At 43.1% G+C, this 27,459-nt stretch overlaps 1 protein-coding gene across 2 annotated transcripts; it reads right to left on the bottom strand.

The window, feature by feature from the left end:
- Positions 1-26,929, bottom strand: EIF4H (eukaryotic translation initiation factor 4H). 2 transcript variants are annotated; one of them, XM_059897123.1, is made up of 7 exons: positions 26,796-26,929; positions 9,165-9,352; positions 7,013-7,077; positions 6,831-6,927; positions 6,455-6,514; positions 2,006-2,143; positions 1-1,917 (listed from the first exon to the last, which is right to left on the bottom strand). In XM_059897123.1, the coding sequence occupies exons 1-7, from the start codon at positions 26,852-26,854 to the stop codon at positions 1,778-1,780; spliced, it is 747 nt and encodes a 248-aa protein (XP_059753106.1). In that variant the 5' UTR covers positions 26,855-26,929; the 3' UTR covers positions 1-1,777. The 2 variants fall into 2 exon arrangements, with proteins under 2 accessions (XP_059753106.1, XP_059753107.1); XM_059897124.1 differs by lacking the exon at positions 6,455-6,514 and having other exon boundaries at positions 26,796-26,927.
- Between the last annotated feature and the right edge of the window lie 530 nt (positions 26,930-27,459).

The raw sequence follows: 27,459 nt of genomic DNA on the forward strand, positions 1-27,459 counted from the left end.
TTAAATATTACGTAAGGTTTTCTTTTATTTAAAAGATCATTCACAAAATACCATATCCATAGATTTACTTTCTGTCATATAGCTGAATGTGTTAAGTGTTTGGAATTCCATTCTTACATTTAAAAGTCAACTGGATTGCCCAGAAGTTTAGATGAATTTGTTTTGTTCTTAATCTTTTCCACACTGAAGATGTAAGTAGGTCATCTGAAAGCATCAGGTTTGATTACAACCACATAATGCATGTCTTTCTTAAGGTAAGTATTGGTGTTACACAAATGGTTCTTATTTCAGAAGCAAAGATGACAGGTGGAAGGAAGGAAAGGAGGGAGAGTTCTGTAAATTGCTGAGACCTGGTGATAAAGTAAGAGAAGCCGAGGATGGCAGCTGGCGAGGAGCTACCTTCCAAGCACACTGCGTGGGCCAGCCTGCCCCCGGCCCTCCAGTCATGCTGGTGAGGGTCTCTCTTTTCCGGGGCTCTAGCTGACCCCAAACTGCTCCCAACTGGATGAAGTGGGACTCGGGTGCTAAAGAATTTGTTCACACAGAGGTGTTCAAGCTCAAAAGCTGCTGCCTAGCCTGGGTGAGTGCTGAACACTGTATGTGGGAGTGAACGTCCTAAAGCTGAGAGCTAGTGACCTCAAGCCACCTACCAGTTATCTGACAGCTCTGCATAGTCAAATTCTCAATTCATCAAGTGAACGAGAGTAAAGTGCCAGATTCTAGGCCCATTCTTTCACTCTAAAATTAAGGGATGGTGGGAAGCGCAGTATCTCATTATTACTTGTATCAGGGAACAGATAAACACAGGGAGTGATGCAGAACACACGACAACAGGGGTTTGAGAGGAAGCAGCGTCCGCACTACGAAGTGAGCCCAGCACCGCGCTACCACCTGCAGTGCCCGAAGCACCTCTGCAGCCAGCAGAAAGGAAACTAGAGAGCAGTTCGCTACATCCAGCCACAGAGGAGCCTCTAAAACGGCCGGTGAAAAGAAGGGAACCGGTTTGGACACGGTGTTGAAAGAGCAATAATAAAGCATGTGAACACAGCAGTGTATTCAATTTATCTCCTATGTGCACACCCACCAGCAGTTCACATTATCCTTTTAGGTTCTGCTGTTTGAAATGTGAGCCTATTCTCCCATCTGGGGAGGGAGTAATGGAGTCAGGACGATCTATAAATAGTTACAGGAAGGAATTTGCAAAGATCAACAGATATTTTATCCTTGTTTTGAAAGCAAGGTGTCCCAAATTCTGTATGTTGATCACAGCTGAATAAAAACAAGATGCTATCCAATTTGTGACTTGTTTTTTTTCTTGGAAGCCACAGCAACACAGAACTCAACATGCAGGTCGCTGAGAAAAATCAAAGGAAACGCCCAGTGTGGCTAAAGGAAAAACAGAAAAGCAAAGGAGAGAAATGAAGCAGTACTTCAATATAAAGAACTCCCGCATGGCAGCTGCCTTTGTCCCTCTAGAGAAACTCACGTGCTGGAAGGAAAAAGGACAGAAGGAAAATAGGAAAGGAGTGGCAAGAGGAAAAAAAAAAAAAAAAAAGCACAAAACAGGCACTAGGTAGATACGGCAAAGCCAAGAATGTACTAAAAACCACTTGTTAACTGCTGACATGCACTCACAAGCTCTGTGTTTCCATTGTAAGAAAGGAGGACAAAGGTCAGGCGCAGGAATGGTAACTGCAGGACTGCCGGTCTGGGGGGCCAGCCAGGCTGTGGTCTCGCTCGAACTCCCCCCACATCCCATTCCCTCCCAACCGCAAGCTCATTCTTGCTCCTTGTGAACGACTTCCTCTCTGGGCCTGGCTCCTCCGAAGATAGCAGAGTTGGGGTTGGCTACTTGATTGAGGGGCGTTGCAACTGTTCGAGGTTTAAGCTGGAGCCGTGGTCTCTGTGCTCTTTCCTCTGGGGGAGGGAAACACAACATGGCTTACAAATGTGCCAAGAAGACACCCTCCAGAGCTCCACTTACACGTTCACATTATCGTCATACCTTCTGTTGGTTCTCTGAAATCCATACTGGACCCTCGAAGGGGAGGGCCATCTCTGAAACGACTTCCCATTGGGGGGCCTGTTCGCCGGTCACCTGGGCGACTCCCTCCCCTGCCTCCTAAGAAGTCATCCCTGAAGCCTGAAGGAGGAAGATGACACTGAATTATCTTTTGAACTACTGTCTCAAAGCTGATAACATAGCTTGTGTGAATTAAGTTTAATTTTAAATTCTTTAGTTTGTCCAGCATCAAAAGTGCATACAAAATGAGTCCAAATGTGAATCTGTTGGGTAATTTCAATGCTAACAGACTTCTAAAATAAAAAAAGAATCTTAGGAGAGAAAAATAAAACGAGCTGTAACTTCTTAGCTTGCAGGAAAAGTCCATAATATTCTAATATGGCTTAAAACAAAAATGCTCAAAGCACATTTTATTGTTTTCTAATACAATCTATACAGTTATTAAAAAAGATAAACCTGAAATTTAGAAGTTACAATTTAGAACACAAAATCAAAAGAAAAAAGCTAGATATGAAGGCAAAATAAAAATACAAAGTCACCTCTGGGTGACATTCCCCATTTTTCTGTTTCTGCTGCGATTCGGGTGTGGATCATTCTAAAAGCAAAGCACCTGTGTGTAAAAAAAGCTGTGATCAGGCCCACTCCCTTCCCAGAGAGGGCGCCAGAGAGCAGGAACCGCAGACCCAACCCACACCTCCTCTGGCTGCAAAGGGTTTTTTTCCCCCATTCGTTTGTGCATCCGCTAAAATAATTACCAACGGAAGTAAACTGCATCTGATTTAGAATTAAAAGTAAGTTGCAATTTGGACTTCCCTGGTGGCGCAGTGGTTAAGAATCCACCTGCCAATGGAGGGGACATGGGTTCGAGCCCCGGTCCGGGAAGATCCCACATGCCGCGGAGCAACTAAGCCTGTGCGCCACAACTACAGAGCCTGCGCTCTAGAGCCCACGAGCCACAACTACTGAAGCCCGCGCGCCTAGAGCCCGTGCTCCGCAACAAGAGAAGCCACCGCAATGAGAAGCCCACGCACTGCAACGAAGAGTAGCCCCTGATCACCGCAACTAGAGAAAACCCATGCGCAGCAACAAAGACCCAATGCAGCCATAAATAAATAAATAAATAAATAAATAAATTTATATTAAAAAAAGTAAGTTGCAATTCTCATCAGTGTGAAGAATATTTTAAGAACCGTAAGCCTTAGTTTTGTATTTAACTGAAATTCATGGGGGGAGGTTAAGATAATTAACCTTTTAACAGTATAACCTATTTAACGTTCAGTAAAAATTTAAGAAATAAGACTGTAATTAAACAAATGAGCCTGCCCCCTCTGTTTAAGCTCCTGAAGGTGACTATTTTTACTCACTCCAAGGATAGCGCCATTGCTCAAAGCTTTGTAGGAACTTATCCTTGAAGAAGGATCCTGAGCTTGAGAAATATTCTTCTACTAAATAGCTGATCCCCATTATTCATAGATTTCACGTTTGCAAATTCGTCTACTCACCAAAATTTATTTGTAACCCCGAAATCAATACTTGGGGCCTTTTGCTGTCATTCAGACATGCACAGAGCAGTGAAACATCTGTCACCTGACACATACATTCTCAGCTGAGGTTGAATGAGCCAACACTCTGCCTTGTCTCAGCTCAAACAGTAAACAAGCGTCCTTTTCACAATCTATTTAGTGCCAGGCTTTCTGCTCTTTTGTGTTTTTTGTTAGTGATTTTGCGGTTAAAATAAAACAGCACCCAAACATCATGCTGAAGTGCTGTCTAGTACTGCTAAGTGCAAGGCTGGGATGTGCCTTGTTAGAGAAGCCTCATGCAGGCATGAGTTACAGTGCTGTTGGCCGTGAGTTCATTGTTAATCAATCAACTATATATATTAAACAAGGCGTCTTTAAACACAAACACATAAAGCAAGGTTATGTATTGAATGGCTGACAAAAATATGACCAGAGGCTCACAGGAGCCTGTGTATTTCCTCTATGAGCGATGGCTCAGTATCCGCCAATTTGGTGTTTGCAATGGCTTTAAAGAACCTAACTACTGTGAATATGGAGAATCAACTATCTGCAATGGTGGGGTTTTTTTGTTCTTTAAGGGTAGCAAGGAATTTGTAAATTGATCAAGTTATCTGAAACTCAGTTCAGAGACTAAATCGAACAATTTCAATTTTAACAAAACAAGTAATGACAACAATTCTAAGAAGGTTTAGACCAACAGGAGCACTGCTTTGGGGGGAAACCCATTTTGGAAGCATATAATCAAGTATAAGTTTCTTTACAAAATCTTTTCTATCAACCAGAGAGGATACACCATTCATTAAACAGGCTTAATTAGTATTCAAACATTTAACCTGATATTTCCTCCAAACTAAACTGTGTGTACCTTTCCACATTGATTATGAAAGTAAAGTTACTTCCCTTTTAATGAGATTAATTTTTGCTACCAGTGTTTAGCATAAAACAAATCAGCTCACACCCACACTGACAAGGCACATAAACACAACTGCTACTTTGTCCAGGTTCATGAGACAAAGTATAGTGGGGAAAACCCCCCCCCAAAACCCAGTGTACATTAACATCAAGTGACCACCTCATTTCAAAACTCTTATGATATGAGCGATGAGAAGATTATGAGGGGGGAAAAAAAAGCAAGGTTTGACATTAACAATTATCTTTTCATCAAGTTTGATGACAGATTTCTAGGAGGCACACTATTCATGAAAATCTTCTGAGTTTTCTTTACAAAGTTTAGTTTAACACACTGCCTAGGGACTTCCCTGGTGGTCCAGTGGTTAAGACTTTGCGCTTCCACTGCAGGGGGGCACAGGTTCGATCCCTAGTGGGTAACTAAGATCCTGCATGCTGCATGGCACAGCCAAAAAAAAAAAGATAAAAAATAAATAAAAACACACTGCCTATTTCTGGTTGACAGGGACTGTCTTATCTGTTTTCCTCTTTGTATTTTTTTTTGTATTGCTTGAAAAAAAATTTTTTTTTTTACAATGAGAGTGTGTCATTTAAAAAAAGGCATTATTCTAAAGAGTAAAAAAGGTCTACCTATACAAATCATGTATATAGGCCGTACCCCACCATGTGGGCACTGCTGGTTTTAGATTATCACCAAAACACTGTAGTTTACACTGGTTGGTGGCAAGGTAGTTTCTCTATGTTCACTGTATGTCTTGTTTCAGAGTAAAAAAAGCCCAAGCTAAGCCAGTAGTAGAAAGACATCAGTTTCTCTGGTAACCTCCAGAGCTGTGAGCTCACTGTGCTACTTCTCCAGTTCCAGGAGATGCAAAACTGGCAGACTGGAGAGCATCACTCGTCAAGTCACTAACTACTACACCCGAGGTGGCTTTGAGATGACATTTGTTGCATTTTTCAATCAGAGACTAGCTTATACATAAAATTACAGGTTTACTGGATTATACTGTACTTTTATGAATAAGCTCATTTCTGATTGGCTATAGGACTTTTAGGAATTACCAAATTATTCAACAGATATAAGCAGTAATCTGTTTAGCTAAAGCAGTACTGGAATGAACTTTTAAAAAATGTCGACTCACAAGACCAGTTCCTCCCATACTTACCAGTTACTTTCTACTGATTTTTGTTTTGACTGGGGGGGGGGGGGTGACGGGGGGGGCGGGCACTAATGATCTCATCTTATGTGGTGGCAAGTGCAGAGATAATCTCAAGTTTATAGGAAAGAAAACAGACTTGTTTTTCATTCTCTACCTTATGGTTACAATGGACATTTTTACCATGTATGAATTACCTTCATAATTAAAAAAAAAACAAGAGATGAAGAAATGTTTAGGACATCAACCCTTCAAAACCTGGCATGCAAAGTGACCTCTTGAGTTGACACAAGGAGGCACCCACTGGTATGCTTTGATGAGTTAAGAAAAGCAATGATAAAGTGGATTATGTCCACTTAAGGGATAGGGGCTCCACGCCCTTTAAGAAACAAAGAGGTCATCAGGACTACCTATTACCATCTAAGAGGGAGCCACCAGGAACCATTAGAATGAGGCTTTCTGTAAGCTTCTAGAACCTTCAGACTTCTAGAAATAATAGTACTTCTATTCATGCCATACCCACAAGCACCATCAAGGGGCTCCCCTGGGCTAAACCCTGAGAAAGACTCAGCATGAGACACAGGCACATATAAGAACAGTAGACTAAGAAAAGGTAACAAAATAAGGCGGATCAGTCCAACTTGCCCACGATGTGGAAGCTTTCTAGTCCTACCCCAAACATTGAGGTTCTAACAGAGGCTTATTGCATGCCTGGGTACCTTTTAGGAAAGTTTCATTTGTGAAAGGAACTAAAGTAGTCCGGCCAGGCGGGCTACTCACAAGAAATGTACAACAGCAGCAAGGCCACTGAAAAGGGTAAGTGGTGATACTTTAAATACTGATACCGGAATTGAAGTCATCCCGGGAATCCCATCCACCTCTAGATTCTTGAGAGCCACCCATTCCTGAGGATACACAAAAAAGATAAAGTTGAGGTCGTATCATTACCTTGCTGCACAAACATGGAAAAATTCATTGGGAAGACGTACAACTCATGTGATGGGAAGTTCAATGAAATTATAAGAGTTTTTGCTGCCAACAGGAAGGAAAAAAACCCAGGCTTGCAGAAGCATCATCCATTCTTTCTAAGATTTTACACGTTTTTAAAAGCTCATAAACACCTATCAGACCTATGAGATAGAGTTCTTCTGGTAACCTTTAAGAGCTGTAATCAGTGGGCATATAGTAAGTTTTATGTTCAGTTGTAGAAGAACCAATCACCTCTGTCATCTGGTCCACCTTTCCTGAATCCAAAGCCGCCTTTATCTTGTTTTCTGCCTTCTGCAATGTCCACACGAAGTGACCGGTCACCCAAGAGCTAATAAGTGGAAAACACTGTGTAAGTACTGGCAAGAAAAAAATCTCAACTACTACCACCACAGAGAAAACCTGAATATACTTACTGCACCATCGTATGTCAAGGCTTCCTTAAGGGAATCCACTTCATCAAATTCTACATAGCAGAATCCTGTAAGAGATAACAAACCCCGATTTCCTCAAGGAATTCCGGGTTAAAGATAAGGTGGGATCCCTGTCTGTACCATTTCCCTACATCATAACTACCACTTCTGTTGCATCTAGATGGCAGGAGACTTGCCGAACCTGAAAGAGCATATTTTACTTTCTAATAAATAGAACTTGACTGGTATTCCTCCCTCTTAATTATATTTTTTCCCCTCTTAATTATATTCTATCAGAAAGTGCTAATCAAATAGGTACTGAAACAGTAGCTGTGTTTTTATAAAGCTTTATGTTTTAACCATAATATTAAAACCTTCCTTGGGTCACTGAAGAGCTTTCAGTTCTGACTTCTGAATGACTTTAATATAACCTAACAGGGGCTTTAAGACACAGACTTCAAATTCGATACCAAACACGCTTTGATGGAACAGGCTGAGGGTGCCATCACTTACTACTCAGGTAGGTGGTATAAAATTTGTTTTACAAAGCGAAAAAACATACCCTCGGAAAAAAACAAAACAAAACAAAACAAAAAAAACATACCCTCGGCCACAAGCGCGTCCTCCTCAGGATGCTAATTAATTAAAGACAGCTGGCCTAGGTGCAGCATGCTTTATTGACAACTTGAGTCTCTAACGCTAGATTCTGACACAGGCCTGTAAGCAGAGGACACTCCAGGCAGAAGAAACCACACCCTCTCTCTCACCTCCAACCTCTGAATAAGCTTTTCCTTCTACCTGCAACACTCTTGTCCATGCCCTTTCCTTGCCGTCTCGTTTAAATCTGGGTTAAGCACTCCCCCTACCCCGTATGCTCACACCACACCCTGTATTACCACCCTCCCCATCCCCATTCTGTATGACGATTACACTTCACCTTCAGAGCCCACTAGACTGCAAGTGCTTCTAAAGCCTGGGTCCAAACTTTTCCTGTTCACCATTTGCTTACACAAAGAATGTACTGCTTGGCTGTAGAGTTCCCCGTCCTCCACCCCCAACCCATACTCCACCTCCCCATCCACGCCTTTTGCCCTAAGTGGATTCAATGTTTAGAAGAACTGAGAAAACCACTTGCAAGTTCAAAGAGGCAACAAGAGCCTAGTCACTCCAGAGCTCCCACTCATCTCACACTCCAGCTGCCGAAACTAAAGATGCCCTTCTATGAGACAAACTCTGTTGCTACTGACTCAGCCCAAAGGCTGGCTTCACCCACACATTTTCCCCTTACATTTGAATTCCTAACGCTTCCTAGCAGCGGGACTTACTGCTCCAAGCTTAACTGATACATTTTTTCCCACTGTTTGATCACTTACTATAACAAGGCTCCAGGCTCTTAAGTCAGAAAGCTTTCAGAACGACAAAACTATGGAACCGCTCTGCTGAGCAGCACCCCTGCTTCTTCTACAGCCCCACAGCCTCTGGGTGCCTTTCATGGATGTACTTCTGGGTAAATAAAGCAAACCAAATGCCCTTGTATCTGGCATCATGCACTTCGATACAGGGCACATTTGCCTTCAGGAAGCCGTGGAAGTCGGACGATAATGCCCATTTGGTTCCTCATCCTTACTCCTCTGCTCAAGAACCCGAAAGACTAACCTACAGACACTAACTTTACCTGAAATTTGAGCCAATCATTTCCCTAAACACATGCTCTGAAGTCACAAATGTACAGTGACGAGTACTAGGTTACCTTTGGGACTTCATAATAAACTAGATTACAGGAAAACTACTCCCTAAAAATGCATGAGTTGGCCAAGGTGATATGCACCTGAAAAGCCCTAAGTTTTATCTGTTCATTTCTTTCCTGGTAACTCCCTTTCTGGCAGAGACAGGATTGCTATATAGGTCAGGCAAACGCCAGATTTACTTGGGCATATGCCACATATTTCTACAAACTAGATTATGTATAAAACATCTTCCCCCCCAAATAGAACTGAAGGCCTATGCGTTAAAGCGCTAATAAATGTTTATTTCAACTACTTGGACTAGGCAAATGTTCGGAACACTTTCATTGAAAGACTTTCATAATTAGAGCCCTCTGGTTTAGACCCTCCTCCCCTTACAATAATGCACAGTAAAAATCCCCCAAACTCACCTTTAAATTTGTCTGTGTCTTTGTCTCTGACTAGCCGTACACTCCTTATGCTGAGATCCTTAAAGATAGCGTCTATGTCGCCCTGCACCGTATTAAAAGGTAGATTTCCTACATATGCTGTGTAGGGGGGCTCTGTGGGCAGCTCCTTCTGGCCACGGGAACCATGGCCACCAGCACTGCCACGGGACCTAGGAGGGGAAACAGACAGGATTCAACTCTGCCCATGTGTTCTTGCCCCAGAGGGCCAAGGAAAATGTCTCCCACTAAGCCACACCACCCAGGCGAAATAATCCTATATAATGTATACAGTAACATCTCCTTGAAATAATACAGTATTCCAAAATATTTATGAAAAACATGCCTATTTCTGGATGACAGAAATGTCCACAGAAACACAGAATCTATGTGAACGTACCTTTCCCTGGAGAATCGAATCCAAATATAACATCCTCCTACAGACAAGTGGTTCTCTCCTATTCACTAAGAATAGGAGAAAAGAACCTAAGCCAATGCCCTCCTTCATACCCGATAATACTAACACACACTGAAATGGAGTGCCACTTATTACCCTGAAGCTGAAGTTTAACTCATTCACAATACAATTGTTTCTTGCTGATTATAGATAATAAGCTCTAATAAAAATTTTAGATTTTGTGCAGCAAGTACTATGCATTGTACATACTACTCTCCACTCCCCCATGCAGTACCTCATTGGGTCCTCACATACAAGGTGCATATTACTAATTCATTTAAACGTCAATGCCATTTCCTCAGCTAAGTCAAGAGATGTTTAGCTTGTCCACGGTTACCGAGCTTAAAAGTGGCAGGACCCTGACTCCACCATATCATGGCTAATCTGCATAGGCCCTGGTTGAAATCCGAGCTCTACCACACACTTACTCCACCATATAACCTTGAGGAGTTACTCAATTTCTCTAAGCTTGATTTGGAAAACTGGGTTAATACTAAGATAGACCTTGAATTATTGAGAAATAATATATGGTGCGTCATACACTGCCTGTCACATAGTACACATGTGTAGAGTAACAATGACCACAATAACTGCCATCTAAGACCTGAGGTTTACAATGTTTTATAGATAACTTAAAAATAAATGGGACCGGCTTCCCTGGTGGTGCAGCGGTTGGGAATCCGTCTGCCAATTCAGGGGACATGGGTTCGAGCCCTGGTCTGGGAAGATCCCACATGCCGCGGAACAACTAAGCCCGTGTGCCACAACTACTGAGCCTGTGCTCTAGAGCCTGCGAGTCACAACTATTGAGCCCATGTGCCGCAACTACTGAAGCCCGCATGCCTAGAGCCCATGCTCCACAACAAGAGAAGCCACCCCAATGAGAAGACTGCGCACCGCAGTAAAGAGTAGCCCCCGCTTGCTGCAACTAGAGAAGGCCCATGAGCAGCAACGAAGACCCAACTCAGCCAAAATAAACAAATAAACAAACAAACGGGGCCATGGGACTTCCCCCTGGTGGTCCAGTGGTTAAGACTTCGCGCTCCCAACGCAGGGGGCCCAGGTTTGATCCCTGGTCAGGGAACTAGATCCCGCATAATGCAACTAAGAGCCTGCATGACGCAACTGAAGATCCCGCGTGCCGCAACTAAGACCCACTGCAGCCAAATAAATAAATATTTTAAAAACAAACAAAAAAATAAATGGGGCCATTATACATTTGTCAAAACCCATAGAACAGAATGGACAACACCAAGAGTGAACCCTAATGTTAACTATGGACACTGGGTGATAATGACATTGTCAATGTAGATTCATTGATTGGAACAAATGTACTACTCTGGTGCAGATGTTGACAGCAGGGGAAGCTGTGCCCCTGTGCATTTGTGAGGGCAGGGGGCATATGGGAACTCTATACTTTCTCATCAGTTTTGCTCTGAACCTACATTGCTCTAATAGATAGTCTACTAAATTAATGAATGGGAAGGGGAGCTCTTCTTTACATCAATAAGGCTGTCAGCTAAAAACTGTAGGAGGAAATTAGAAAACCATGTAATTAGAAAACCACTACTCTGCAACCACCAATGTAGTAGTGACTGATTCAGGCAAGGCTCAAAGGATGCCAAAACACTGGTAAAATGAATCTGCCAGTCACTACTGTAACCAGGTAACTGAACTTAGTACCACTAATAATGGGAGAAATTTAAATGTGCCTTCTATTTTGGCACAGATTCTTCAAATATGTAAAAGTCATGAAAGACAAAAAAGGCAGGGGAACTAACGAAATGATAACCAATGCTACATGTGATCTTTGGATCCTGGAACACACAGCCATAAAAGAAAAAGCAGATGGAGAAATCTGAATCTGGCGAGTATAAATATTATTGTTAGCATTAAATTTCTTAGGAGTGATTAATTGGTACTGAAGTTAGTAGGATGCCTCTGTTCTCAGGAGAGACAAAGTATTTAGGAGTGAAGTGTCAGGACAGCCATTTATTTTCAAAGGGTTCAGCATAAAGGACATGTGTGCATGCACGAATATATAAAGATAAAGCAAGTGTGAAACTTGTGACATCTACCAGTGTCCATTGTATTGCACTCTTTCAACTTTACTGAAGACTTGAAAAACTTCAAAATAAAATGTTTGCAGAACACAGGAGGAAAATAATTTAAAAGGGGGAGGTGTTGTTTTTCTTTAAGAGACATTTAAAGCAAAAGAGTCTCCTCACATCAGTCAAAAATATGCTTAAAGTCAACCTTCCTTTCTTTTGGCAGAATATATATTAATACCAGGTCTTCGAAAGTAACTTGATTTTTAAAATTCATATATTGCTAGAAATATCATGAAAGAAATTCCACATCTTGCCTGACACAAATTCCAGATATCTCAAATACTGATAATAAATATCAATCTTTAAGACAACGCTTTTTTTTTTTTTAGAAGAACCAGGCTATGAAGTAATTCTTAGATGGCTAAAAATTTTAAGTTTAATTAACTCAGAACTGCTGCTTCCCAATAGAAAAACCCTGCATTCTGTCCTAATACCAGAAAAATAGGCTTACAAGTGAATGTGACTTATTTTGCATTTCAATAACCATAAAACTGGGACTTCCCTGGTGGCACAGTGGTTAAGAATCCACCTGCCAGTGCAGGGGACTAGGGTTCGAGCCCTGGCCAGGGAAGATCCCACATGCTGCGGAGCAACTAAGCCGTGCGCCACAACTACTGAGCCTGCGTGCCACAACTACTGAAGCCCGCATGCCTAGAGCCCATGCTCTGCAACAAGAGGAACTACTGCAATGAAGAGTAGCCCCCGCTCGCCGCAACTAGAGAAAGCCCGCGCGCAGCAACGAAGACCCAATGCAGCCAAAAAAAAAAAAAAAAAAAAAAAAAACAAAACCCATAAAAACCACCACCAACAAAAAAATCCCCATAAAACCTAAAATATTTTCAGTAAGATACTCTTTGGGACTGGGTACTGAACATATAAAATACAGTTTAAACACTTGGACAACTGTCAAAACTGGGGACCAACTATAATTAAAAACTTTAAATTCATCTACTCAACATTTATTAAACATCTGGTGGAAAACAGCCCCTTGTCCTGGAGTAGCTTACACCTGAGTAGCACATATAAAACATAAATAACTGTAAATGCATACATGCATGTTTGTGTATATATTTACATAGATATGTAAAAAAGCAAAGGACTACAATGATTTTTTAAAAATTCAACATGAAGGTGAGGATGAAGAAATGATAAATTTGGCAGGTGTCTGTTTGATGAATCAAGAAAATGGAGGTAGGCAGGCTTGCTAAAAGGGCACATGAGAACTTCTGTGGGGTGCTGGACAGAGGACTGAAAAGATAGGGTCAACCGACCTCTGACTGAATACAGAAAGCCACGTAACAAGCCTTGATAAGGACCGCTGCCCAGGTTAATGCTACTGAGGGGGGGCACTAGCAAGAATGCAGCAGGATGAGAAGCCAGCTCTGGCTTTGCAAAGATACAAGAATCCTGCTTCAGGCAAGCAGTACTTGAAGAGCTGGAGATGTGGAAAGAGCTAACCCAAGCCCATCAACTTGCTCATTTCACCCTAGCCTCACAAAACTGCCAGTGGCTTAACACTCCAGATTTTTTCAAGACTAACAGATGCAGTCCTAAATACTGCCCTACCTGATGTGGTCAGTTCTACAGGACTTGAGTGGTTTTTAGCTTTTCGTTGAGTAGTTCACTGAAGACATTACAATGCAGTGGGATTGGGGCCAGCCAGGTAGATTTCAATTTATTCACTCTATGAAGAGTCTACAGTGTGCCAGCAACTTGAGAGACAAGGCTGAAGAAGACAAACCCCAGAGAATGCATATGGACATAATAAAACGATACATTCGGTCATCAACCAATCAAATAAAAAAGTCAAATATCAGAAATTCTTTGAGCTAAAATTCTTATAAGATACTTCTGACACTAATTTAAGTTTAGAGGGGACTATTATCTAAATAAGCTATGTTACATGAAAGCACTTTCTACAACAGGTTAAAAACACAGAAGACCCACCTGGCACCTTACTTAGCTTGGTGTAGGACCTCTTCCAAATCACCTCTGTACCTCAGTTTTCTCATCTGTTACTTTATAAATATTTCAAATTTCTGTGTTATAAAGGAGTTTGAAATTGACCATAAAAACACTTCAGAGACTGACTGCTTTATAAAAGTTTAATAACAATTCTAAAGTGTTATGGATAAATTAAACACGCTACAGGATACACTGCTCATACAGAAGGAGGTTGACTAACAAGCCATGGATGTAAAGCAGGCAACAGATGAGGCAAAGCTGCAGGCCTGGGCACACACCTTCCCCTCCCCACCACCCTGCAATTCAGAAAAGAGACCTGAAGGGCTGTGCTGCGAAATCCCAGGCCGTATCGCTCCCACCGAGCAATAGGCTTGCCCGCTCATTACTGCTGCACATAGGGACAGTCTATTGATTTAAAAAAAAAATACAAAAGTTTTAAAGTAATAATTACATCCTCAGTCATTTAGGAAATCCAACTTTCAACTCCAGGTGTGACCAAAATCACACCTGGAGTTACAGACAAATCACGTTTCTTCACTCAAACCAACAAAGTATCTGAATGTCTATTAAATACAGAGCACCATACTGAGGGCACAAACCTAAGACTTGTTCCTACCCTCAAGGAGCTGATAATTCAGCTAAGGGGGTCCAGGCATCTAGAAAGGAGAAATCACATCCCAAGTAAAAGACTGCAGAAAATTCAGGAGACAGTGACGAGCACTGTCTCTGCAGGGTGGAGCAAAAGGCACTTGGACTCTATTTTCCAGGCAGAAGACAAAACACTGAACTCTTAAGATGATAATGTGTGAATAAGCAAAGATATATAGGAGTGAGAGGAGACTGGAGGAAGGGCAACTATAAGAAAAAAGAAGAGAAGAGATTCTTTGGGCTGGGATTAGTCAGTAAGTGGATGAAACAAAATTAAGTGCTCAAGACTTGCTTCCAAAGTGTGAAAGATAATAAAAAATGAAGGCCACATGCTATTATTTCTGGACAAGAATTTTAAGAAGATTTCTAGGTGCATTAGAAACTATACAGAATTTAAGTACTGTTGCTGTCATTCTTAAAACTTTAAGACCAGTGCCAAGATACCATGACTATAGAGTATTAACCTCTCTTTGGTATTTGGAACATTAGGTGCTCTCCCTCTATTACTTCTAGGTGATAACTGAGTTAGTTTCATTAGGGCTGATCAACAACTTTGGTCTTTCATGTGCCACCCAGAAACGCTTATTAGCATATATCACATGGCCTGAGGCACTATCCTAGATCCTACATAAAATCACAGTAAGACTGCCTTTATGAGAATAAAATGCAAGTAAGCAACAAAGACAAAATCCTCTGAGCATGCAGAAAGATCAAAATGTGTAACCTACTTGGTTTCTAGACAATAATCAAAAAAGGTTAGGCTCTCAAAAGCCAAGCCCTTATTTCATAAACACCATTTTACACTACCTATTAACATCTTACATTAGTAAGATACACTGGTTACAATCACAGAACCAATATTAATACATTACTAATTCATTACTAACTAGTTCAGTTTATTCAGATTTTCTTAGCTTTCACCTAATGTCCTTTTCCTGTCACAGAATGCCATCCAAGATGCCACATTACATTTTAGTTGTAACTTAGGTTTTAAAAAACTAGCCCAATGGAACTTGGATTAAAGACCCTTCACTTCCAAGTAGATCTTCCTCTAAGTGTATGTATTTTCCAAGGCCTTCAATTAGCACTCAAAATTAAATCCCTTTATCTTGACAACTGTCATTACTACAGGATGTGCATGAAAGCCTCTGAAAGTTTCTGGTAAACACTGGGGGTGGGGAGGGAGCAGTGTCTATGGTGAATTCTTCAATGAGCCTTATTTCAAGGAGCTCTTTTCTGCTGTGAATGGGATCTTAATAATTTAATCACATCTGTAAGATATAAAAAGCAATGCAGAGAAATGCAAAGTTGTTCTGAGGCAGGAACTCTTGTCTTGTTCACTGCTTTATCTCCAGAACTATTACAGTATCTGAGACTTAGGGTGGAAGGAATGAAGCCACAGGCCTACCAACTACTTTAGGGTTGCCAGTAACTTCTTCACCAATGTGGGTACTCTTATTTGGAAAAAAATTTAGATTATAAAAGAGGGTTACATGTATTCAGATGACATTCCCAATTACGTACTTAAGTATTTTTCAAAAAATTTTCAGGCTGTGTACAACAACAAGGAATACATTTTACATCACAACTTAATACATGCATACATTCCTGCATGTTAACTACACAAATTAATTTTTAAAAAGCTTGCCAACAGTACTAACTCATAGTATAATGCACACTATTCTCTATTCTATTTCACCTTAAAAGATGCTTACCAGGACCCACACTAAGTTGATTTCATCATCTCCCAACAGGACACAACAGGCAGTTTGAAAGCCTTGTTTTAGATGAATAGTGAACATGAAAGGGACTTCTGGTTTACATAGTCTTTTACGGACCTTTTCTTACTGGGAAAAAGTATTTATCATAATGAACTAAAATTTTGGACTCCCACACATGAAAGGAAAGAAATGGGCTTAGTAATTTAATAACTTCATATGGGTGAAAAAGGTTACTCAATCCAAAAGTTCCAGATTTGGGACTTCCCTGGTGGCGCAATGGCTAAGAATCTGCCTGCCAACGCAGGGGACATGGGTTCGAGCCCTGGTCCGGGAAGATCCCACATGCCACAGAGCAACTAAGCCCGCGAGCCACAACTATTGAGCCCGTGAGCCACAACAAGAGAAGCCACCGCAATGAGAAGCCCACGCACCGCAATGAAGAGTAGCCCCCACTTGCTGCAACTAGAGAAAGCCTGCCACAGTAACACAGACCCAATGCAGCCAAAAAAAGTACCAGATTTTTCAGAGGAAATGAAATCTTAAATCTCAAGCTACTTATTGGTCCTCAGAAATACTGCCACAAAAAAAATCTGTCTTAAAGGTATGGTGTAAACTATTTCTATGGATTAGTTTTGAACTTTATAGGTTCTTTTCTTCCAAAATAGAAGACTTACTATTTGAGATTTGACATTCCACATACTACCAGCTCCATTTCATTCTACATGAAACCACATTTTCAGGCAATGTTGAATTTGATATGATCCACAAGTAACTTACAACTATACAATTTATTTTAAAACGTAAATTATTTTAGGTACCTACAAATTGCCGTAGATAGACCACCATTTAAAACCTAGAATTCAAAACCATTCAGTCAGAGCTAACAGTTCTCTTCATTTAATATTTGAAAAGTCATAAGAACCCAAGTAACCTGTACTAAAACACATACATGCATTAAAATAATACTTAATAATTGTTTAACGATATCAAATTTTAACTTGCTGCTACCTCACATGATAGGTATCAGAATTAAGTGTATTAAAAGTACCTTCAGGGCTTCCCTGGTGGTGCAGTGGTTGAGAATCTGCCTGCCAATGCAGGGGACACGGGTTCGAGCCCTAGTCTGGGAAGATCCCACATGCCGCGGAGCAACTGGGCCCGTGAGCCGCAACTACTGAGCCTGCGCGTCTGGAGCCGGTGCTCCGCAACAAGAGAGGCCGCGATAGTGAGAGGCCCGCGCATCGCGATGAAGAGTGGCCCCCGCTTGCCGCAACTAGAGAAGGCCCTCACACAGAAACGAAGACCCAACACAGCCAAATAAATAAATAAATAAATTAAAAAAAAAAAAAAAGTACCTTCAAAAAAGCCACACATCCTTTAAAAACAAACAGTCAAGAGACAAAAAGAGGAGGACCCTATCAACTAACAGATTTAGTAGACACAACAACCAAATAAATGTGCAAACATTGTCTGGCCCTGATTTAAGTGAACCAGTTGTACATCAAAATTTATGAGATAATTATGAGAAATCAAAATATTTACTGGGCTACTGTTATATTAAGTTTTCAGATGTGATGATATTGTGGTCATATTTTTTTTTTTAAGTTTTTACTTTTGAAACTCATACTGAAGTACTTCCAGATGAAATGACAGTCACATCTAAGACTTGTTTTAAAATAATCCAGAAGTGTGTGGCAGGAGAGTAAAGCAAGGAGGTATAGATGAAATAGGAGTGGTCACTTAAAAAAACAGTGGGTAATAGGTACATGGGGCAGGTCGTTACACTAGACTCTGCTGTAAAATATTCATTTCCCTCCCCACAATGGGGAAGATAGATGAAACAGAAAAAGCAAAAATGTTTATAAAATTAAAACGGTGAAATAAATGGAGCCTCGCTTAATGGGTAGAGTTTCTGTTTGGAACGATGAAAAAGTTCTGGAAATAGTGATTACTGAATTGTAATCATTGTGAACTTTAGTACCACTGAATTGTACACTTAGAAATGGTTAAAATGGTAAATTGTGGCCGTGCCGCGTGGCATGCAGGATCATCTTAGTTCCCCGACCAGGGACGGAATCCGTGCCCTCTGCAGTGGAAGCCCAGGGTCTTAACCACTAGACCGCCAGGGAAGTCCTATAAAATGGTAAACTTTATGTTATGTATATTTTACCACAATAAGAAAAAAAAACTGAGTAATGGCTACATGGGGGTCTGATATATTAGTCTTGACTGCTTATGCATGAAAATATTCAGATTAATCTTTAAGTATGGGACTTCCCTGGTGGCGCAGTGGTTAAGAATCTGCCTGCCAATGCAGGAAACACGGGTTCGAGCCCTGGTCCGGGAAGACCCCACATGCTGCGGAGCAACTAAGCCCGTGCGCCACAACTACTCAGCCTGCGCTCTAGAGCCCACGAGCCGCAACTACCGAAGCCCGCGCTCCGCATCAAGAGAAGCCACTGCAATGAGAAGCCCGCGCACCGCAACGAAGAGTTGCCCCCGCTCGCCGCAACTAGAGAAAGCCTGTGCGCAGCAACGAAGACCCACCGCAACCAAAAATAAAAATATAAAAAATAATAAATACATTTATTAAAAAACTCTTTAAGTATTAGGTAAAATGAGCAAGTGGTAAATTCCAGCTCAATCTAGACCATACTGAGGTTCCTCCATTAACAGAACATCAGTTAAAGTAACAATTCTTTGCATTTTCAGACGGCCTCTAAAAGAGCACCAAAATGTACTTCCTTTGGTTCTGGCTCTGCCCCCCCAGAGCCAAACCTTTCTGGCTGTAGTATCCCTGTTAAGTCAATGAGAGCAAACACCTACACCGATCATGCCATTGGCCTTCGCATGAATCAGGCCGGGGCACCAAACTGCACTATTACTCATGCATTTGCAGTATTAAAAAAAAGGGGGGGGGGGGTGGATTCCCTGGTGGTCCAGTGGTTAGCAGTCCACGCTTTCACCCAGGTTCGATCCCTGGTGGGGGAACTAAGATCCTACAAGCCTCGTGGCACAGCCAAAAAAAAAGCCACCTTTGGCAAAGAATGTTTTTAATAAAGTGGTAAAAATGATTAATTTTATTAAATACTGACCCACTTTTAAAATATTCCCTGTTACGAAATGGGAATGAAGCACTTCTGCTGCTTACAGAAGTACATGGTTATCTCCAGGAAAAGCACTCCTGCAAGTGAGTTACAAGCTGAACTAGCTATTCTTTTCATGGAACACCATTTTTACCTGAAAGAACTGACAAACTATGGTTCAGACTCGGATGCTACATAGACATTTTCTTGTAAATGAAATGAGTCTGCCACTTCAAGGAAAACTAACAGTGCTATCTGCTGCAAATGACAAAACACAGGCTTTCAAGCAAAAACCAGAATTTTAGAAAACTTTTATCTATCGATATAAGCTTGACAGTCTCCCAATACCTGAAATTTTTCTGATGTAACTGACGGCGACATTAATGAACATGATTTTTGACACTGTATAGTGAAATGCTTCAACATTTGGAAGATCTGCATAACTCAGTGAACTGGTATTTTCCAAATGACCAAAGTATCATGTTACAAAAAAAAAAAAAAAAAAAAAAATGTACACCTCGGCTTTCCTGGTGGCGCAGTGGTTAAGAATCTGCCTGCCAACGCAAGGGAAACAGGTTTGAGCCCTGGCCGGGGAAGATCCCACATGCTGCGGAGCAACTAAGCCCGTATGCCACAACTACTGAGCCTGCACGCCTAGAGCCGGTGCTCCACAACAAGAGAAGCCACGACAATGAGAAGCCCGCGCACCACAACGAAGAGTAGCCCCTGCTCACTGCAACTAGAGAAAGCGTGCGCACAGCAACAAAGACCCAATACAGCAAAAAAAAAAAAAAAAAAAAAAAGGCACAGCAAAAGATCCACTCAAAATATAAGATAGATCTATGGATTTTAATGTAAGAGTGTGGAAAGTTTATTGTTACAACTAACCTTTATGGAAATTACCACCTGTCAAGTTTTGGTACAGTCACAAATAAGAGTATCTACAATTATCTGAAAAGGCTATTAAAATAGTCCTCCCACTTTCAACTACTTACCTATGTACGGCTGGATTTTCTTCATATATGTCAACCAAACAACCTACCTCAAGAGTGAATACAGAAGCAGCTATGAGAAACGAGCTGTCTTCTACTCAGCCAGATATGCAAAAGGCTCCAGGGAATTCCCTGGCGGTCCAGTTGTTAGGACTCCTTGCTTTCACTGCCGAGGGCCCAGGTTCAGTTCCTAGTCAGGGGAACTAAGATCCCAGAAGCCGCGCGGTGCGGCCAAAAAAATAATAAAAGGGGTGGGGGGGGCTCCAAAAATGCAACTGATTATTTCAATTAGAGAACAGTGTGCAGAGCGAGGGAGATCACCAGCTACATCTACCCTATACTGGAGTGCAATGAAGGTACTATGTTTTCAATAGAGTATCAACATACTGAAGCACATCCAGAGGGTCCTATCAAGAAAAACATTTTAAAAACCATCATATGGTTGGCAAACTTAAAAAAAACAAGGATGTTCAATTATTTAAAAAGACAACTTAGACATTAGAGCTGTTAAGTGCAGTCAAAATCAAGTGGTCACTTACTTCGTGCCCTGAGTGTGCAGGTCTAACCAGCTGCACAAATGATGAAAAGGCAAAGACGCATGCCATGGTCTTCTGCCCAACACTCTTTAGTTTCTAGCGGAAGCTGGAAACTGGAAGGTGGATCTGATCTAGGACTGACTCCCCCCATGCCCCCCCACCCCCCCAGCCAAACATTCTGCTATGTTCCAAGTTTCTGGGAAGACTTCTTGAATTTGTGTAAAGTCTTTCCAGAACACTAAGGTTAATTTCAAACAGAAATATAAATTTTAAAAGTATGCGAAAAAGGGACTTCTCTGGTGGCGCAGTGGTTAAGAATCTGCCTGCCAATGCAGGCGACACGGGTTCAAGCCCTGGTCCGGGAAGATCCCACATGCCTCAGAGCAACTAAGCCCATTCGCCACAACTACTGAGCCTGTGCTCTAGAGCCCGCGAGCCACAACTACTGAGCCCGTGTGCCTAGAGCCCATGCTCCGCAACAAGAGAAGCCACCGCAATGAGAAGCCCGTGCACCGCAACAAAGAGTAGCCCCCGCTCACCGCAACTAGAGAAAGCCCGTGTGCAGCAACAAAGACCCAGCACAGCCAAAAATAAACAATAAATAAATTTATTTTAAAAAATATTTCTTAATTATACTATTTAATAATAAAACATACTTAAAATTAATTAACTTTTAAAAAAAAAAGTATGCGAAAAAAATTTTTTTTTAGAAATCTCAGAAGCATTTAAATATTCCAAGCATGGGGCTTCCCTGGTGGCTCAGTGGTTAAGAATCCGCCTGCCAATGCAGGGGACACAGGTTCAAGCCCTGGTCCGGGAAGATCCCACATGCCACGGAGCAACGAAGCCCGTGCGCCGCAACTACTGAGTCTGCACTCTAGAGCCTGCGAGCCACAACTACAGGACGCCCGCGTGCCTAGAGCCCATGCTCCGCAACAAGAGAAGCCGCCGCAATGAGAAGCCCATGCACCGCAACGAAGAGTAGCCCCCGCTCGCCACAACTAGAGAAAGCACGCACGCAGCAAGGAAGACCCAACGCAGCCAAAAATAAATAAAATAAATAAAAATAAATAAATAAATAAATATTCGAAGCATGAATTTTGTTACAAACCAATAATGTACAAGAATGAATCACTTGGTGGGACTTCCCTGGTGGCGCAGTGGTTAAGAATCTGCCTGCCAATGTAGGAGACACGCGTTCGAGCCCTGGTCCGGGAAGATCCCACATGCCACGGAGCAACGAAGCCCATGCGCCTGCACTCTAGAGCCCACGAGCCACAACTACTGAGCCGGAGTGTCACAACTACTAAAGCCCGTGCGCCTAGAGCCCATGCTCCGCAACAAGCTACCGCAATGAGAAGCCCGCGCGCCGCAATGAGAAGCCCGCGCGCCGCAATGAAAGAGAAAGCCTGTGCGCAGCAACTAAGACCCAAAGCAGCCAATAAATAAATAAATTTAAAAAATGAATTACTTGGTACTAATTTACCATACTTATGGTATTACATTATAAATGCTTTATGCCTATAAAATGAACAGCTTTCCCTTTATTGGCTTTAGAAATATAGCCAGGAAAATAAAAACTCACTCCATCTAACCCTCAACAGAAATTTTCCCACTCTAGCTCCAAATAAATTATTTTAAGAATTAAAAAATTATAAACTGGACTTCCCTCGTGGCGCAGTGGTTAAGAATCTGCCTGCCAATGCAGGGGACACAGGTTCAAGCCCTGGTCTGGGAAGATCCCACATGCTGCGGAGCAACTAAGCCCGTGCGCCACAACTACTGAGCCTGTGCTCTAGAGCCTGCAAGCCACAACTACTGAGTCTGCGTGCCACAACTACTGAACCCGCACGCCTAGAGCCTGTGCTCCGCAACGAGAAGCCCACGCACCGCAACAAAGAGTAGCCCCTGCTCGCCGCAACTACAGAAAGCCCGTGCACAGCAATGAAGACCCAACGCAGCAAAAAACAAATAAATTTTAAAAAATTGTAAATCTACAGCTACCAAATATTAAACATTTTTTATGTACCAGATACTGTGCTGCAGTTTAACATCTCATTTAATACTCCCAACAGCCCTATAGAGGAGTTTCTATCTTATATGCGGGGAAAGTGAGGCTCAGAGAGGTAAAGAAACTTGTCCAGATCATACTGCTAATACACAGCCAAGAGGACTTAAGCTCTGGTCTGCCTGATTCTAAAGCCAGGGCTTCTGCCTGAACATCTGACATCTCAAAGATCTCTTGGTAAAACCAAGTATTTGTGGTAACAACACTTCTCAAAGAGGACAATGACTTGGAATCAAGCACTGGGAGACTGAGTGGAGAGAAGTATGACAATAAACCCAAACAACTTGACATTTGATAGGTAAACAGGATTTTAGAATATGCCTTTCAACACCTTTACAGATCCTGTTATAAGTGAAACTAGCTAGCTTTTATACACTTTCTTCCCCATTTTAAGGCTTAAAATATACTTAGAAATTTAGAGATGCCAAGCTTAAATCCTATAAGACTCAAAGATTAGAATTCTAAATCCCCTAACTGGAACCTAATAAAGAATATTTAACTTTGTAGCTTAATCAATTTTTAGCAGGTACCATTTCAGCAATATCAATTCTTGCTAATTCCAAGTTCCAATCTAATTCTCAGGATTGATGTTAGTTTTAGGTTAAGCACTCAAAAGGCCTTTTGCAGTTAAAAATGTAAAATCAGTGTTACTCTACACTTTATTGTCAATGGCAAATGAAAAATTGGAACCCCACAAAGATAATTTAGCAAAGAGCAAAACCAAATACATTCAAGATATGATACAATCAACTCCTAATAATTTGGAATTTTGTTTTGACTTGCTTTCTGAGCAACAATGCAGTCCCTGGTTCTCTCCTCTGCTGCAGGGGACATGCCTCTATAGGCTGGGGAAATAAAGCAGTTGTTCAATATTGCTTCCTGACAACTGTACTGGTTATTACACACAACTACAAAATAAACTTACAGGGAATGTGTAATTATTAAAACCCAAGTTTTTGTTTTTGTTTTTTTAATGAGAAGACCCTTCTTTTTTTAATTAATTAATTAATTTGTTTTTATTTATTTTATTTTTGGCTGCGTTGGGTCTTCGTTGCTGTACACGAGCTTTCTCTAGTTCTGGCGATCAGGGGCTACCTTCGTTGCAGTGCGCAGGCTTCTCATTGCGGTGGCTTCTCTTGTGGAGCATGGGCTCTAGGCGCGTGGACTTCAGTAGTTATGGCTCGCAGGCTCTAGAGCACAGGCTCAGTAGTTGTGGCTCACGGGCTTAGCTGCTCCGCGGCATGTGGGATCTTCCCGGGCCAGGGCTCCAACCTGTGTCCTCTGCATTGGCAGGCGGATTCTTAACCACTGCAGGGAAGCCCCTTGACTCTATATTTCAAACCCGCCATTCCTTTCACCTGTGACCCAAGTTGCTTAGAGTTAAGACATCTTATCTAGCTAAGGTGTTTTAGACTAGAGAGCAGTTGCCTTACAAAAGTACCAAACAGGGACTTCCCTGGTGGCGCAGTGGTTAAGAATCCGCCTGCCAATGCAGGGGACACGGGTTCGAGCCCTGGGCCGGGAAGATCCCACATGCCACAGAGCAACTAAGCCTGTGCACCACAACTACTGAGCCTGTGCTCTGGAGCCCACGAGCCACAAATACTGAGCCCACGTGCCACAACTACTGAAGTCCGCGCGCCTAGAGCCCATGCTCCGCAACAAGAGAAGCCACCGCTGTGAGAAGCCCACGCACCGCCAACGAAGAGTAGCTCCCGCTCGCCGCAACCAGAGAAAGCCCGCGCGCAGCAACGAAGACCCAACGCAGCCAAAAATAAATAAATTAAATAAAATAAATTAAAAAAAAAAAAAGTACCAAACAAAGCAATACAAGACCAGCTTTCCATAGGTGGTAATCGTCTATAATGCTTAAGCTTCTATCTGAACATAAACAAACAGCACTGAGACGTGTACTGATGTGAACATAATTCAAAACTCAAAATTATCATTGAAGAGTACCTGGTCAACTAGCCTATCACCTTGCTAAATTTCAAAGATTCCAATAACTGATAACTTCCGACCTGATGAAGTTAAAATAACATTAACCATCTGGAATAGGAAAGCTTTGGCACAGATCGCACCACTACATGTCTAGTCCTCTGTGAAGTTTCCTGACTCACCTGTGACACCGCCTAAAAGAACACACAAATTCACCAACAGGTTTTTAAAACTACTTTTTGGCAATCTGAGCAGTATTTCCTATGTACTTTTCCATGAAGATGAAGTGGAAAATTCTGAGAAGGTAAGATGCAGAAGGTGCTTAATAGTAAAGGGACTTTTTATTAGGAAGCTTAGGAGATGTATCACGCCAGCTACTCTCATCTTATACGACTTTTTGGAGTACATCTGGGCAAATGGCTAACAGTGTCCTCGTCTTTTGATATTCTGATAAATAAATGGCATCTTAAAACAAAATTTTACTTTTGATCAACTTCTATTGTTCAAGGCACTCCAACTGTCAAAATTTGATATCCACCTAAAGTCTAACTTGAACACCTCTAGTCACCAGAACAGCTGGTAAATTTGTCAAAAGGCAGAATTAAAAAATAATAATAAAAAATCCCCAGGCTCTGTATAATTGGACTAACACTGTAGTTCCAAACCAACTAAAATTCCTTGGAGCTGCCTTAATCTGAACTACTCTGTTTAAGAGTCTTCCTGGGTACTTCCAAATGCTTTTTGAAACTAGGAAAAGAAAAAAAATCCTAGTGATTAAATTTTGAGATGACTGAAGTACAAATTTGATGTCTAGAAACCTACCCCAAAGGCAATAACTTTACATGTAATCCAACATCTATTTCTTTTTTATTAGTAAATAAAGTATTCTTTGAAGTAACAGGTGGCTCCACCTCCCCCAACTTCCATGTCCCCAACTTTCATGAATGATGCTGGGTACACTCCCACACCCAAACAAGCTTTTATTTGAGCCATTCCCAAACCAAGGTATTAAAAGATCATTCTTCACCAAACAAAGACACTTTTAGGATTGAAACCCAGGAGACTGGACACCTCAGTAGGTACTATTGTGGTGTTATCCTGGGAAAGTAATCCTTTCTGTAAATCACACAAAGGCCAAGTGTGCCCTTGACAAACGGCAAGATGTTTATAGCCTATCTTCTAAATTCTGTATGAGATAACTTGTGTCTACAAAGAAATAATCTAGGGCGGGTTCCTGGAATTAAACACCATAAGCTTTTCCTTCACTAGCCAGGGATTTTTCTTTTAAACAAGGTGTCTCAATTACATATAGTCTGTGTATGACCAGAATCAGAACGAAGTTAAATGCGATTCCTTCTCCAGGTCTGGAGAAACCAAGGAGAATAACATTTTCTGCCAGTAGGCACGTAGCACTTGTCAACAAGGCACTCTGATCTAAGAAAGGATAAATACAATGCTATGATGTGTATGTTCTGGTTGGTCTCCCCCGACCCCGGGGTGAATCGAACTATTCCAGGGCTCCAGCTGCCAAATCCCAGCCTCACACCCGTGAAGGGATGGGAATCGCCCCTCTCCCGGCCTTCCGACCATACCAAGCCCGCTGGTCTCCTGGCGAAAGGGGCCAGGGGGCCTGCAGCGCAGGCTGACAACAGGAAGCCGCGGCCGGGACCGGGACTGGAGCGGGGCAGGCCGCGGCCCCCACCCCCGCGCTGCAGCACAGCCCCGCGCTGGCCCCGCCGTACTGGGGGATGGGGCTGGAAGCGGGAGCTCGTCCTGCCGGCCACTCGGCGCCGCTGCGGCCTGGCCCTACGGCCGAGGCAGAGGAAAGACACGTCGTAGGCGGCGGGGTGGGGTGGCACAGAGAGGGATCTGTCCCGCGAGCAAGACCCGGGGAGCCTAACCGGTGCCGCACCCTCCCCGAGCGCGCCATTTCCAGACCCCAGTCCTCCCGGCGCCTCTATGAGGCCTCAGTCGGCCCAGCAGGGCCCCTACCGCTCGCCGCCCCAGCTGTGCGCGTGGGAAGGCCGCGGCCCAGGGGCCCCTGACTCCGCCCGCCTCCCGCGCCCGGCCGGGGCCCGCGCACGCCCGCCTCACCCTCTGCCGCCGCCGAAGCTGCTGTAGGCCCGATCGTCGTAGGTATCGAAGTCCGCCATTTGCCGTCTCCGCTCCGAAAGGAACCAGGGTGAGCACGGAAGGACCCCGCAATATAACTCCCCCCGCCCCGCCGCCGGGGCTGTCCGCCGCGCCGCCTGATTGCAAATCGCACGCACGCACGCTCGCGTGCGCGCACGTACGCCGCGCCGCGCCGCGCCGCGCCCGCCGCGCCGGGTCTGGGCTGGCTGGCTTCTGGCAGCCCGGCGCGTTTTGCGGCCCACGTGGTGCGGCGGCGCGTTGGTTTGGCTCCTGCCCTGGCGCCCCGGCCCATTGTGTGCTAGCTCTGAGGCTTCACCCGCGGCCGCCTCCTGCCCCTGCCGCGCCCCACCCTTGAGCCTTGCCCTACCCGCCGAACCTCCGGTGGCTCCCTCCGCGCGCTGCGAAGGCCCCGCTCCGGGCTGGCCTTGGAATCTGCGCCGGGCCCGCGGTGTTTTCTGTCGCCTAGCTTCCGAACTCCAGACCTGGCAGGGACCCCAGAGGTCTCCTCCGCTTGGGCGGGGGGCGGGTCCCACTCCGACACCTACACGGCCAGGGGGTCGCTTGCTAACACCAAAGAAAGGGCTACCTCCCCCAGGACGGAGACCTCGCAGAGTTGAGCATTTGT

Source organism: Balaenoptera ricei, chromosome 15 (assembly GCF_028023285.1).
Source record: "Balaenoptera ricei isolate mBalRic1 chromosome 15, mBalRic1.hap2, whole genome shotgun sequence".
NCBI lineage: Eukaryota > Metazoa > Chordata > Mammalia > Artiodactyla > Balaenopteridae > Balaenoptera > Balaenoptera ricei.